The 14,375-nt window shown below is 40.0% G+C and overlaps 1 protein-coding gene across 7 annotated transcripts in view; it reads right to left on the reverse strand.

The window, feature by feature from the left end:
• The window catches only part of LOC309866913 (uncharacterized protein), a 133,237-nt gene that overhangs the window by 75,928 nt on the left and 42,934 nt on the right, over positions 1-14,375 (reverse strand). For 5 of the 7 annotated variants that reach the window (XR_014312870.1, XR_014312871.1, XR_014312872.1 and 2 more), the window contains exons 5-7: positions 10,704-10,800; positions 9,402-9,505; positions 2,618-2,814 (exon numbers count right to left, since the gene is read on the reverse strand). Coding sequence is in view for 1 of the 7 variants with exons in the window: in XM_082735011.1 (XP_082591137.1) it covers positions 9,402-9,505; positions 10,704-10,800 (201 nt within the window). In the remaining 6 variants the exon portion in view is untranslated. Of the gene's footprint in view, positions 1-1,876; positions 1,998-2,617; positions 2,815-9,401; positions 9,506-10,703; positions 10,801-14,375 lie in introns of those variants that run through there. The other 2 variants (XR_014312875.1, XM_082735011.1) reach the window with 2 other exon arrangements.

Here is a 14,375-nt window from a genome sequence, read left to right on the forward strand (position 1 = left end):
GAAAAATTACAAGCCTAATGAATTTCACTAATGAACATCAATACAATAATCCTAAACAAAATGCAAATTGAAACCACGGTGTAAAAAAGAATACACTACAATCAAGTTGGATTATCCCAAGATTGGGATGGTTAGTAAAAGAGGGAAATTTATACATTTCATTACAAAAGTTGCATAAAAAGTATTCTTCATCTAAAATAAAACAGTTAAGGGCTCTTGGGTGGCTTAGTTGAGCATTGGACTCTGGATTTCTACCTGTGTCATGATCTCAGGGTCATGAGATCGAATTCCTCAATGGCTCCTTCGTAGCCTGGAGACTAATTAAAATTCTCTCCCTCTCTCTCCTTCTGCCCGTACTTCACCCTCCTCAGCACTTGTGCATGTGTGCTCTCTCTCTCTCTCAAAATAAATAAAAAATAAACACTTAAATTTTTTTTTTTAATTTGAGAGAGAGAAAGAGCATGGGCAGGAGGAGGGCAGAGGGAGAGGCAGATTTCCCACTGAGAAGGGAGCCAGACATGGGGCTTGATCCCAGGACTCTGGGATCATGATATGAGCCAGAGGTAGATGCCCTACTGACTGAGCCACCCAGGTGCCCCTAAATAAACACTTAGTAAGTACAAATGGGAGTCTTTTTATTCTGATCAAAATATTTACCAATATCTAGCACAAACGTCATCCTAAATAGGGGGAGATTAGAAATAGTCTCTTGAAATGAAAGAAATACGTACTCCACTAACATTTGTATTCATTACTGCATTAGGTGTCTAAGCCAGTATAATAAGGACAAGGAATAGTCAATTGAGGCATAAAGACTGGTAGAATGTCGCAGAAGTGACTTTCTGGGATTTTCAAGTGCAACCCTTAAGAAAGCAACTTTCATGGCCTCTTTCTAGGAATCCAATCACCATGTGAAATACCCAGCTCTTCCACTAGACAGACTCCATAGAGATGATATGGAGAGGCCACATGGGTAGGGAGAGGCCCTGAAACGTAAGGAATTAAGAAATCTAGCCAACAAGAACTAAGGCCCCACAAGCATGACTCTAGTTGGTATTCTAAACAGCCATTTGAACAATCATTTGAACCATCCTAGCTGAGGTTCCGGATATGTGAGTAAAGACGCCATCTTGGATATTCCAGACCCAGCAAACATCAGGCAGAGGAGATAAACTGTCTCTGCTCTATCCTGCCCAAATACTAGTCCATGGTCTCATGAACAAGATAAAGTTGTTACAGTTTCCAGCCACTAAGTTTTGAGGTAGTTATGCAATGGCAGATATTTGACACACCAGGAGTCTAACTATACACTCTTCTCTTGAGTTTCATGACATAAAGGATGTATGTGGTACTTACATAAGTGAGAAATGCTTGAGACCTTTTATCTGAATTCTTGCTATAGACAAATTTTCCCTGGTTGGCAACTTGTATATGATATGGATTGTGTAGCAGATAGATGCCAAGTTGGCCTCCAGTGGTTCCTACCTCCTAGTCTTTATGCCTTTGTGTAATCCCTCTGAGTTTAGGCAGGATTTATGAGTGTAGGTAACACACACACACATACAAAGATGATAGGATGTCACTCCCATGGTTAGGTTATGTTATATTGTAAAGGTGATGAGATATCATTCCTGTGATTATGTTACATTATATAAGACTCTTCTTAGCAGACTGGAACTACAGATTCTTGCTGGATGAATAGACAGCTATATTGAAAAAGCTCATATATCAAAGGACTATGGGTCTAGGATCAAAAGAGGCCTCCAGTCTACTGCTAGCACAAAGCTAAGCCCCAGTCATGCAGTCACAAGGAAATAAAGTCTGCCAACAACCCAAAGAGCTTGGAAGTGGATTCCTGTCCGGAGAAGTCCCCAAAGAGCTTGAAAGTAGATTCCTGTCCGGTGAAGTCTCCAAATGGGAATGTAGTCTGGTCAACGCTTTGACTGCAGCCTTGTGAGACTCTGAGCTGAGGAGCTAGTCAAGCTGTGCCTTGATTCCTAATCCATGGAAAATGTGAAATAATAAATGTGTGGTGTTTTAAGGCCCTGGATTTGTGGTAATTTGTCACACTGCAATAGAACACAAATTCAGGAAAATTCATGTTGGGGGAGTATTATGGTGCATCACTTATATATCCAACAAAGAAGAGCATTACTATGCAAATAAAAGAGGTTATATAAATTCCACACTTAGTTCATTCACAGGGTATAGATGGTGGTCATCAATAACCCTCCTGATTTTGATTTGGAATTGAAAAAAAAAGAGTAAAAATAAATGATTCACTGAAGGAGGTTGAAACTTTGGAATTGAGTTCCAGTGAGAGTTGGTATAATGTTAATTGTGGGTTTTGCTTGTTTGTGTTTTTTTTGTTTTTGTTTTTGTTTGGTTCTTGGTCTATGTGTGGTGAGTAAGGCACTTCCATTGACCTTTCCTAGGATTTTTGATGGCTTAGTTCTTTCTGAATTTCCCTGTCTCGACCCTCCCAAAACTAGGAAGGATTTTAACATTCTAGCCCATGCCATATTAGATGCAGAGTTCCATACCTTTATGATTTCTACAGGAAAGCTACTAACATTAGGTGTTTTATGATTTTTTAGAGGAGTGAGAGGGGTAGTACCTTTTTACTGAGGTTTGGAGAGAACCAAAGTGGGGAGTCATGATGTGCAATGCTCTGATATCATCTTGTTGGGTCCTCCTTTCTTCTCTTCTCTGTCTGTCCTTGTCTGCTTTGGGATCAATTAAGTATTTCCTCTCCTCTTCTCAAGCAGGGAGGTTCTTTCCTCCTTTGCTTCCACTCAAGGTGTTAGCCTTTGTCTGAATTGGGTAACAAAGAGATTTTTTCCAATTAAATATTTTGTATGTGGCAGACTCTATCCCTTGCCTACCCTATACTTATTTACTTGTTTTCCTTACTAACAGATAAAGTATTAATTAATTAAAAGTATTAATTTTCCCAAACTTTTCTTAGAGCCAATAAAAGGCATGTAGGCTGTATGGGAAAAACTATAATTCCCTGCTGAGACAGGCTCAGCTGGCAGTAGTACCCTTTTGCCCTTTTCCCTTCTTTGGGGCTAAATAGACACAGTGATTCAAAGGGCTGCAGCCATCTGGTAAACTCAGAGGTGAATAGCAGAGCAGGAAAATAGCAGGGCTACTTTGCTGAGCTGCTTCACTTGCTTTGGTTATCAATCTCTGGACCTACTATCATAGAAGAGAACAAAATCTCATATTTAATTAAGTCACTGTTTACTGGGTATCTGTTACACCATTCTGGTATATAGAGAAATAGTTTATTTCTCTTTCTACTTGTATCTTTATCTTTTTCTGAAGGGCTTATTTGAACAACTCAAATAAAACTTGGCTTTTTTATTCCCTGCTTAAGTCCACCCTCAGCATGGTGACTTATCTCAAAGTAACATGAATCTGACTGTAAAAAGCAGTCTGGTGGTCACTGGAGCCTCTCGAGCACAGGGAATACTGCTACCTAAAGCTCCAGCAAAACTTCCCCAAACCCTTCTCTGCAGAGCTTTCTCTCTGCAGTCATACCCTGAAATATACTTCTTTCCATCTCTCCTTGATAATCTCCTCAAAACTGTCTCCACTACTCTTTCACCCTCTTTTTTCAGCCTTGGAGTTGAAAGATTTTTTTAAGAGAAGCTTCATGTCAGCACTTTTGTAAATCAATCTGTCCCCATCTTTTCCCTCTTATTTTGCAGCGTTATCTATAAGCCCTGGCAACATATCAAAGAACTCATGTGTAGGGACACCTGGGTGGGTCAGTCAGTTAAACATTTGACCTTGGCTCAATATTCCCATCCCAGGGTCCTGAGATGGAGGGAGTCCCACTTTGGATTCCCTGTTCAGCAGGGAGTTCTGCCTATCCCTCTACCCATGCTCTCTATCTCTCCCAAATCAATAAACAAAATATTTTAAAAAAAAAAAAAGGATCCATGTGCAGTTATAGACTTGTCCTCAGAAGGCAACCGAGGGAGAGATATTTGAAAATTCCATTTCCCCCCGCCCCACCACCAACCCCATGTATTAGCCAGGGTTCTCCAGAAAAATAGAACCAACAGGACTGAGTAGTTGGTTGGTTGGTTGGTTGGTTGGCTGATTCATTTTAAGGAATTGGCTCATGTGATTATAGAGGTTTTTAAGTCCTAAGATTTACATTTGGCACTTTGGAGTTCCAGGATTGCTAATGGTGTAATTTAAGTCTGAAAACTGGGGACTCAAGACCCAAGAAAATCCAATGTTTCAGTTTGAGTCCAAAGGCTGAAAAAAACAAAAACAAAAACAAAAACCAATGGACTAGCTCTTAGGCAATCACTCAGGAGAAATTCCTCTTTATTTGAGGGAGGGCCAGACTTTTTGTTCTATTCAGGCCTTCAACTGATTGGGTAATGGCCATCCATATTAGGAAGAGCAATCTGCTTTACTCATTCAAATGCTACTAATTCAAATGCTAATGTCACCCAGAAACACCCCCACAGACACTTTCAGAATAATATATGACCAAATGTCTGGGCACCCCAAGGCCCAGTCAAGTGGATACAAAAAGTTAATCATCATAGCCCATCACATTTGTATCTCTCACACAGCTGTCCACTCTATGTGCCAACTCCCTAGGTTCATTTCTTCACACTTCCCTTTCCTCTTCCCATCCCCTTTTCACATCAGGCTATTGGTTCTATGTCCTAGAGTAGACTCCTTCCTCTCCCTCTTCCCCACCTTCAAATCTCTGTTCATCTATTGTTCTTTTTTTTTTTTTTTTAAGATTTATTTACTTATTTAGAGAGAGGGTGGGGGCAAGGGCAGAGGAAAGAGAGAGCCTTAAACAGACTCTTTGCTGAGTGCAGAGCCTGAAAAAGGACTCGATCCCAGGACCCTGAGATCATGACCTGAGCCAAAATCAAGAGTCAGATTCTCAACCATCTATGCCACCAGTTGTCCTAAACCTCTGTTCATCCTCTAAGAGTTAGCTCACTCTAACTTCTTCTGTAAGTTATTTCTTGATTCTCTCAATTCAACGTAAGTGCTCTCTTTTCTGTATGCCCAGTATTTTGTGTGACTCTCAAACATACACTTATCATAGATGACTTGTGTTCTATTCATGTTTGTCTGACATGTCTGTGTCCTGTAAGTGCTCTCCACAGAGTGGAGGGTGTGACTGAAATGGTTGGGAAGAATTAGTGATGCCATATTTGCATTGAAAATGGTAGCAATAATTAAAATTTGGCATGTGAGAGTGCCTGGGTGGTTCAGTGGGTTAAAGCCTCTGCCTTTGGCTCAGGTCATGATCCCAGGCTCCTGGGATCAAGCCCCGCATCGGGCTCTCTGCTTGGCAGGGAGCCTGCCTCCCCCCTCTCTCTGCCGGCCTCTCTGCCTACTTGTAATTTTTCTGCCTGTCAAATAAATAAACAAAAATCTAAAATAAATAAATAAATAAATAAGAATTGGCATGTGAATAACTGGTTTCACTCTAAGAAGAAAGATGCCTTAGTTGAAAGTAAGTTTTAAAATGGAAATGTGGATGATAATAATACAAACAGCTAATCATAAAAGCTCTATTGTGTCCCAGGCAGTACATTAAATGATTTACATATATCACCTTATTTAATCCACACATCAACACTATGAAACAAAGCCTAATAACCCTATTTTACAAAGGAGGAAACTGAGGGAGAGAGGGGGTAAAGTAACTTGGCAAGGTCACAAAGCTAGATGCTGTGGAGCTGGAGTTTGAACCCAAGCATAAATGTGTAATATTGTGAAAGGCTGAGGTGTGTTAGGTTCCCAGGAGGAAAGCGGCACACCTATGTAATCTATTATGTGCATTCTTGATTCTCCCCACCCCCACCCTGAGAGCATTCCTTATACTCTTGCCCACCAACAACAATGTTTTTTTGCTCCTTTTCTCCTGTTTTCCCTCCTCAAAAAATGCTATTAATTATTATAATGAAAACCTTTCTGGAAAAGCAACACCAGGCACCACATGCATTCCAAGCCTGGTTTTCGTTACCAGATTTGCTTTCCACACATGATTCTCACCATGAGCGTGAAGTTATGGTGCCCTTCTTGTGACATGATGTAGTTGGCTCTGCTTTGTGGTTGGTGCTGCCAACCTCTGGATTAAATAATAAAGAGCCAATTGTATATTTCAGGGCTATTATACCATTTAATCAGGATTTAAAGAAAACTGTATAGAATAATGGAATCTGTAAGTGTATTTATAATTAATGCTATTTTCATTTCACTGAAGTAAAAGCACATTATGCAGATTATCAAGTGAGGAATGTCTTAATTTTTCTTTTCTGGATATGAGAAATTTTATATCTAGAGTCTCCCTCCACAATACCCCTTAAAAAATTATTATGACTTTCCATTGGAAAAAGTGGGACTGGTAAGTTCTAAACATATTTTTATAGAAGAAACTAAAAATTAACTAAATAATAGGATATTTCCCACATTATCATATATAAGCAAATGTAGTATCTTTAAATTTCATACATTACAATCTAAGAAAAGGTACTGAATTGAGGTAAATATTCTTTTAGTTTAAGATTTTATTTATTTTTATTTATTTGAAAGAGAGAGAGTGAGTGAGAGAAAGGATAAGCAAGGGGAGGGGGAGAAGCAGATTCCCCTGCTAAGCAGGGAACAGAACACGACTCCGGAGTTGATCCCAGGACTCTGGGATCATGACCTGAGCTGAATGAAGGCAGAAGCTTAACGGACTGAGCCACCTAGGTGCCTTGAGGTAAATATTCTTATAATTTAATTACCTTCTCAAGAATTTTCTTACAGGAATCTTGCAAAATGTACTATTGTAGGAACAAACTTATACCTTGGAGGAAATGAATGCTCAACACCTAAGAGCTGCTCTATAAATCATGGTGTTTTCAGAACAAAAATCGCAGTTCTTTCAAAGTTTTCTGATAAGCAAATGAGAGTAAAAAAATAACTTTATATCTCACAAACTTCTTTTTGATGGAAGAAAGAGCACACAAATCAGGCATTTAATGCAAGAATGTAGAATTTTTCCAGATGATTTTTTGGTACCAGACCTGTGCATACATTGTGGTCTTTGGGGCCAAGAAGCCGAACTTGTTGTGAGAGTTTTGCTTTGAGGGAACAGAATGGGCTTTAGCAGCAACCCACTTATTTCGAAACAGCTTGGGAAAGGCTTCCAGAGAAAATACAAGAAATCTGCTATGTATTTAGAAATGTTCTTTCCCAGATATGGAAGGGACATCACTTGCAAACTTAAAATATTTTAGAAGAGAAGGCACTGGCCTACATCTACTTAAGTAGGACATTTCAGGAGTCCTTATGCTGGTTGGCATAGAGAATTAGTCTATTTCAGAAAATCTGATATTCTAACTAGGAAAAAAAGACATACTTTCTACCTTTTAATTCTTTCTGGTGACTCGACTCATCAATTCAGACTAATTTGAGAGAGAAGAATTAGAGCTAGAGAATTGGAATAAAATTTCTGGGGCCAAATTCACACTGACCTTGGGCAGATCATTTACGACTTTGGGTCTAGGGTTCCCCTTCACCCCACCCCCCACTGTATTTAAGTAGCTGGACTTGATCCCAGGTTTGCTGGTCTGATAGAAGAATAATATGTGTCCTTGGCTGGAGAAGTAGGAGATGATGTGATAATTTTATGTATTTTATTTTTAGTTATTAAAGACTTGCCTTCTTAACCAGAAAGTTAGGATGGTGATATATGTTTGTCAAGAAGTTGATCTATGATTGAGCAACAATGATAGAAATCCAAATTATTGCTTTCTTCTCTTGAAGGATCATAGGGACAAACCTGCCTGTAATTATCTGTTGCTTAGGTATGGCACTTTTCATTAGATGATGTCAAACTGTTTTGTAAATGTTAATTAAGATTTGCCTTTTCTCTGTGAAGTGAATGTGATTGTTTTCCTGGTACACAGAGTAGCAGACTGAGACAGAACACCTTAGAGGCTGCCCATGATTACCCTCATGAACAGTTCATCAAGAATCAGAGAGACTATTTATAAAGTTACTTAGTCTAACCTGCAACACTATATAGCTACTTGGTAAAGGTTAAGTAGTTAAATTTTTGAAAGGCCAGTTGGCCTTGGTGCCACTGACTAAAGTTCTCAGATGCATCAGGAAACTTGTATTCTATGCAGAAATGGAGGCAACACTAAGTGAGGGAGGGAAAGTTACTAAGAGACTAACTGGCTCTGTCTTCTCTTGAAGAGTTGCAGGCTTCCTTATTCCCACCTGGTATGCTAGGCAGGTTCTATGGCATTGGGTGGGGTTTGTAAAAGCAGGATTTTTGAGGAATGGGGATACCCTGCAAGGTGGGTACTACTGGTGATTTCAGGGTCTAAAGAGAGCAAGCTAAAGGTTGGATAAATGGTGTCTTACCTTTTATAAAAGCACAAAAATTCTGAACCACCCCCAGAGACCACTAGAATAATCCCTGAGTGCCTTATAGGATTATTGAACCCTATTTTTGTATGTTCTTAACATAGGAACATTTTGTTCTTATGAGTGTTCACTTGGTGGCCATGTGAAGAAGTGGCTGGTAGACAAAAAAATAGTAGTTACTATGGAATTTATTTTTTCCTTCTTCTCTCATCACCTCACCCCTGGACCACTGCCTCCTCAAATGTTTTGTCATATTTACTTGTTTATTCTTCAGTCTGCTCTGCGCACAACTGCCAGATTAGCTTAAGCATGGCTTTCATGGTACATCTCTTCTTAGAAATCGCCCATGTTTTCACCAAAACATCAACCAAAACAGCAATAAATATAAGCCGAGTCCTTAGTTATGGGTAGACATCATACTAAGGGCTTTATATATCTTATTTTTACTTCATTCCAAATATTTTGTATAATTTGAACGCCCCTCCAAAGTTGGATCCTACCCTCCCTTTTCCAATTGCATTTTCTCCCATTCTAACATGAACTCTCTCCTCTGGTGGGACCGTGTCTCATTTGTCTGTCCACCCCCTACCCCCAGCCCTAAATGCTGTGCCCATTATCTTTGGCTCATTGTTTCCCCCTCATTGAGTGGGCTTACTTCCTTTGACCATTCAATTCATCTTTCAAGGAACAGCTTGAGTCCCACTTCAGGGCTTTGGCAACAATTATAGGTTCCTTCCATGAACTATTCACTGTTGTTGAATTACATAATTATCACTCAATTACTTGCTAATCTATTTTCTGGTAGACTATCAGGACATATTGAGTACCGGTGTGGAAGATGTTTCTTGATCCCTCCATTTTCTGTTGGATCATCATTCCTTCTAGACTTGGCTTCTATATTAGGCAGAGGACAGCCTAAGTTATCCTGCAGTAGTGAAGACTCAAATCTTAATGGTTTCTAACAACAAAGGTTTATTTGTTACCTATAATATGCATCTGTTGTGTGTTGGCTGGAGGCTCTGCTCTGCTGTCTTATTCAAGGACTCAGGCTGATTCAAGGACTCAGGAGCAACATCTGGAACATTGCCTAATGCAGTGATGGGGCAAAAAAGATGCGGCTAATAATGCACTAGCTCTTAAATTTAGACCCGTGTCTCTTCTGCTCACTTCCCATGGTCAAAACAAGTTAAATGGCCATTTCTAACTTTAAGGGGTACAGGGAAATACAATTTATCATGTACCCATTGTAAGGGCCTATTTAGCCAGAGCAATTCCATCCGGTTAAACAGTGATTTTGTTGTTTATGCAGTAAAACTTAAACTGACCCTGCCACCCCTCTCTCAGGGAATTTACTCAAAAACAAGTCCCGGAAACCAGTCCCAGGTAACAAAGCCCAAATACAAGGGTGGGTCAGGCAAGGTGGAGGTATCTAATCAGTGGGGGCACATACCTTCTCCCTAGCTACCAAGGAGTATGGGCCCCGCCCTTTGGGTGCCCTTTGGGCGCCAATTCTGACCAAGGTGATAGGCTAGTTCAAATATCTACTATAGGGTAAATTGTAATTCAATTGGTCACTTATGTGTGACCTAACATGACTGTGCAGATTTCTCTTTGTGTTACAATCTCATTGGCCATCTGTGCGTGGCCAGGCCCAACCACATAGCCTTTGCCCTTAAAAGCTAGTCTGTAAGGCAGAGAGAGGTCGCTCTCTCTGCGTGGCCCCAAACGGTCGGTTTGTTTCTTGATGCTTGGCGTGAAATAAAGCTTTGCTTGACCTTCGCTTTGTATCAGTCTTGCTCCTTTGATTATGGACCCTACACCCATCAGAAAGGAAACCAGAATATTTGCCAGAAACGCTCATGATTAATACAACATTATTTTCTGTATAGACTAGACCAGGGGTTTTCAAGCTTTTTGATTATATCCCATTATGAGGACTACCTTCTACATCACAACTAAATATACAATACATATATGCATGTACTTAACTGAGACAAAGGTTACCGAAAGTAATTTACTGTTATTTCTTATTCCATTCCATTTAACTTCATTTTTACAAAAATGGACAATACCCACTAAATTGGTTTGATGATCCACTGATGAATTGTGACCCAGGATTTGAAAAGTAATTGTCTAGAAGCCATGAGCCCAGCAGCCTTAACCTTTTCTCACTGCTAATCTCAAATTTTTTCTCACTGAAATCCCATTCCATACATTCACCTTCTCTATATCTATACCCTTGTTAAGTACTGCTAGTGAAAAACCATATAGTTATAAAGACTTACTGGAGGTTGGAGACAGTACATCTGTAGAAGTATGATCATCATAATCGATTTCATCCAGCAGCGTTTTGTGTGTCCTATTCCCCTCACTTTCTTCTCTCTGCAAATGAGTCAACATGCACTCATTAAGGTCATTTAGGGACATGCTCATTCAACTTCTTACCTCGTGCTTATAACCTTATCAATATCTGCATTCTCTCTCACTTCCTTTCATCTGGTCTTAGAGAAGGAGGTGCTGCTTTATGAAGTGTTTTTTTTTGTTTTTGTTTTTGTTGTTGTTGTTTTTTGGAAGTGCTCTTATTAAGTATTCAAGTGTTTGCCTGTTTCCTTCAGGAACAGGTCTATAACATTGGGCTTGCATTGTAATCATCCTACCTGTTTCACCTTTTCACCTACTCTTAGGTAAGCTATTATTTTTCTCTTGGGCTCATTATTTATCTCTTGGCCTCAAAGACCTAGTTGTCATTCTTAAATGCAGGAAGTGTAAGGATCTTTGGATCTTTGGCTGGCTCCCTGTTCCTCCTGAGTCACCTGCTCTCTGCCTTCCTATCTTGGAGCTCACAGAAGATTAGCTTTACCATTGGCTCTCTCCTGGCTTTTGAGAGTCAGGAAAACCAGCATACTTACATGTGGGGTTAAGGTAGTCTATCCCAGGAACCAAAGTTTGCTAAATAAATGAGAAGCTCTTCCCAGTAACCACTGCCTCTGATCCTCACTCCCAAATCTGGTTCACAGGGAAAGAACCCTACCTCAGGTCATTCCACTAGGAGCCTGAATGGTTGCTGCCTCATCTCTACTCAGTTAGTTGCCTGAGGGTCCCAGCACATTGTTACTCAAGAGAGACCAATATCTTGTGGGAATGGACAAGAAGGAGTTGCTTTCAGGATGCCCTTTTCTGGGACCAAGATAGCTAATTACTTCCTTACTGATTTCTTTCATTTACTGTCAACTTTCTCAAAAAGTAAACTATACCTGTTTTCTTTCTTTCTTATCTTATGTATGCTTTAGAATCCATTGCAATAAAACATTAGCCCCACCACCTCCCTGAAACTGCTTTGGCAAAGGCAACTATTGACCTAATTGCCACATGCCTTGTAATCTTCATGGTTCTCAGGTCTTTATCCACCCCTTGGCTGCATTTACTCTGTTGACCACTCCCACTCCTTTTCTGACTCTCTCTTTGGCTTTTGTGACAATACTCTTTTTTAGTTCTTCCCTTGTTTCTCTGATTCTTCTTAGTCTCCTCTTTTGGAATTCCCATCTCTCCTATGTTCTCTCTCTCTCTTTCTTTCTTTCTCTCTCTCTCTCTCTCTCTCTCTTTTTAAAGATTTTATTTATTTATTTGACAGAGAGAGAGAGAGATCACAAGTAGGCAGAAAGGCAGGTAGAGAGAGAGGGGAACGGAGGCTCCATGCTGAGCAGAGAGCCCAATGTGGGGCTTGATTCTGGGACCTTGGGATCATGACCTGAGCTGAAGGCAGAGGCTTTAACCCACTGAGCCACCCAGGCGCACCCCCCTCCCTATCTCTACTATGTTCTTATTTTTGGTGTCACCCATAGTTGTGTTCTCTCCTTTCTCACTCTACTTGCTGTCCTCTGTGTAAACCCGTCCAATCTATTAACTTCTATATTTAGCCACCTGTATGTGAATGAGTCAGAAATTCAGGTCTCTAGTTCAGATCTTTTCTAAAGTCTAGATCTATTTCCAACAGCTGCCAATAGGACATTTCTTCCTGAACATTCCACAGGCATTCTGAACTCAGCAGTCCAAAATGGAAAATAATCTTTCTCAGAAGTAGCAGCTCAGGAGGTGGCAAACCAAGACCAAAGGGCCAAATATGGCCTGCTCCCTGTTTTTATATGGCCCAAGGACAGACAATGGTTTTTACATTTTTAAATGGTTGGAAAAATCAAAATAATATTGTTTCAGAAAACATGGAAATTATATGAAATTCAAAGTTCAGTGTTTATAAGTAAAGTTTTATTATAACACAGTGTTACCCATTTGTTTATGGGTAATTATTGTTCATAATTGGCTATAGTTTTCACTACAATGGCAGAACTGAGTAGTTGTACAGTTCACAATGCCTAAAATATTTAGTATTGGGACCTTTGTAGAAAAAGGTTTGCTGACTCCTGGTGTAGCTAAATAGACCTAGTTTTATTTATTTATTTTTAAATGATTTTATTTATTTATTTGCCAAAGAGAGAGTGTGAGAGAGTGAGAGTAAAAGCTGGGGGAATGGCAGGTGGAGGGAGAAGCTGGCTTCCCACTGAGCAAGAAACCCAATGCAGGACTCTATCCCTGCATTGAGGATCAAGATCCTGGGATCTTGACCTGAGCTGAAGGCAGATGCTTAACTGACTGAGCCACCCAGGAGTCCTAAGACTTAGTTTTAAATCTCAGCTTTACCACTTATTCTCCATGTCACCTGGGCAAAATATTCTACTTCTCTCAATCTCGATTTTCTTGTCTGAAAATGAGAATAATCATACTTACTGCTCAAGGTTTTTTGTAGACTGAATGAGATAAAACATGTAAGACATTTGGCATAGTGCTTGATATATATTACCTCATAAATGTTAAACTATTGTTATTTCTCCCCAAACTCACTCTTCCTCTGGTTTTTTTTTTTTTTTTCTCTTTAGGATAGCTACATGGTCTACCAGTCATCCAAGTCAGAAATCTGAGTGTCACTGTCGACCTTCCATGCTATTTGTTGTTGATTTTAACTCCACAAAATCTAAGATGTTCAATTTTTTTAAAAAATTTATTTATTTATTTGACAGACAGAGATTACAAGTAGGCAGAGAGGCAGGCAGAGAGAGAGAGAGAGGGAAGCAGGCTCCCTGCTGAACGGAGAGCCTGATGTGGGGCTCGATCCCAGGACCCTGAGATCATGACCTGAGCCAAAGGCAGAGGCTTTAACCCACTGAGCCGCCCAGGTGCCCCAATTTTTTTTCTTTATAGTACTACTACTCCCTTTGTTCCCACTCTAATCTTCTCTCACCTGGATTGTCCTTAACTTGTCTCCCTGAGTCAGATCATGTCCCAATTTTCTGTTTTCTATACTATAACACAAGTGAATATTTTAAAATGAAAATCTTATTGTATTACTCTCCATCTTAAAGCAATGCAAGAACTCCCCATTGTCTGCAAGATAAAGCCCAAGCTTTCACTATTCTCCATGGTTAGCTTTTGCTCAGTCTTCATTTTCACCATGCCTATATTGGACATCATTCACCAGCTCATTACGGCTTGAAATTTTCAAGGCTACCCAAAATGCCCTTCTTCTCCCGTCATTCCAGGCAGCTGGTACTTCACTTTCAACATTCAACCCAACCATCACTGCCACTATGAAGTAAGTTTTCTTTAGTTCTAACCTCTTCCAATTTTTTAAAGAATATTTATTTATTTGTATATTTAGAGAGATGGGGGAGAGAGAGAGAAAGAGCAAGTAGAGGGAGGGACAGAGTGAGAGAATCTTCAGACAGAGTCCCTGCTGAGTAAAATCCTGACATGGGGCTCATCCCATGACCCATGAAATCAAAACCAAGAGTCGGAGTCTTAACGGACTGAGCCTAGGCACCTTACCCCCTCCCTATTCTTGTCCATCATTCAGCACTCCCTTTTTGAGTTCCCATGGATGCTTATGTTCTTTAATCACAGCATGG

Source organism: Mustela nivalis (genome assembly GCF_964662115.1).
Source record: "Mustela nivalis genome assembly, chromosome: 6".
NCBI classification, from domain to species: Eukaryota; Metazoa; Chordata; class Mammalia; order Carnivora; family Mustelidae; genus Mustela; species Mustela nivalis.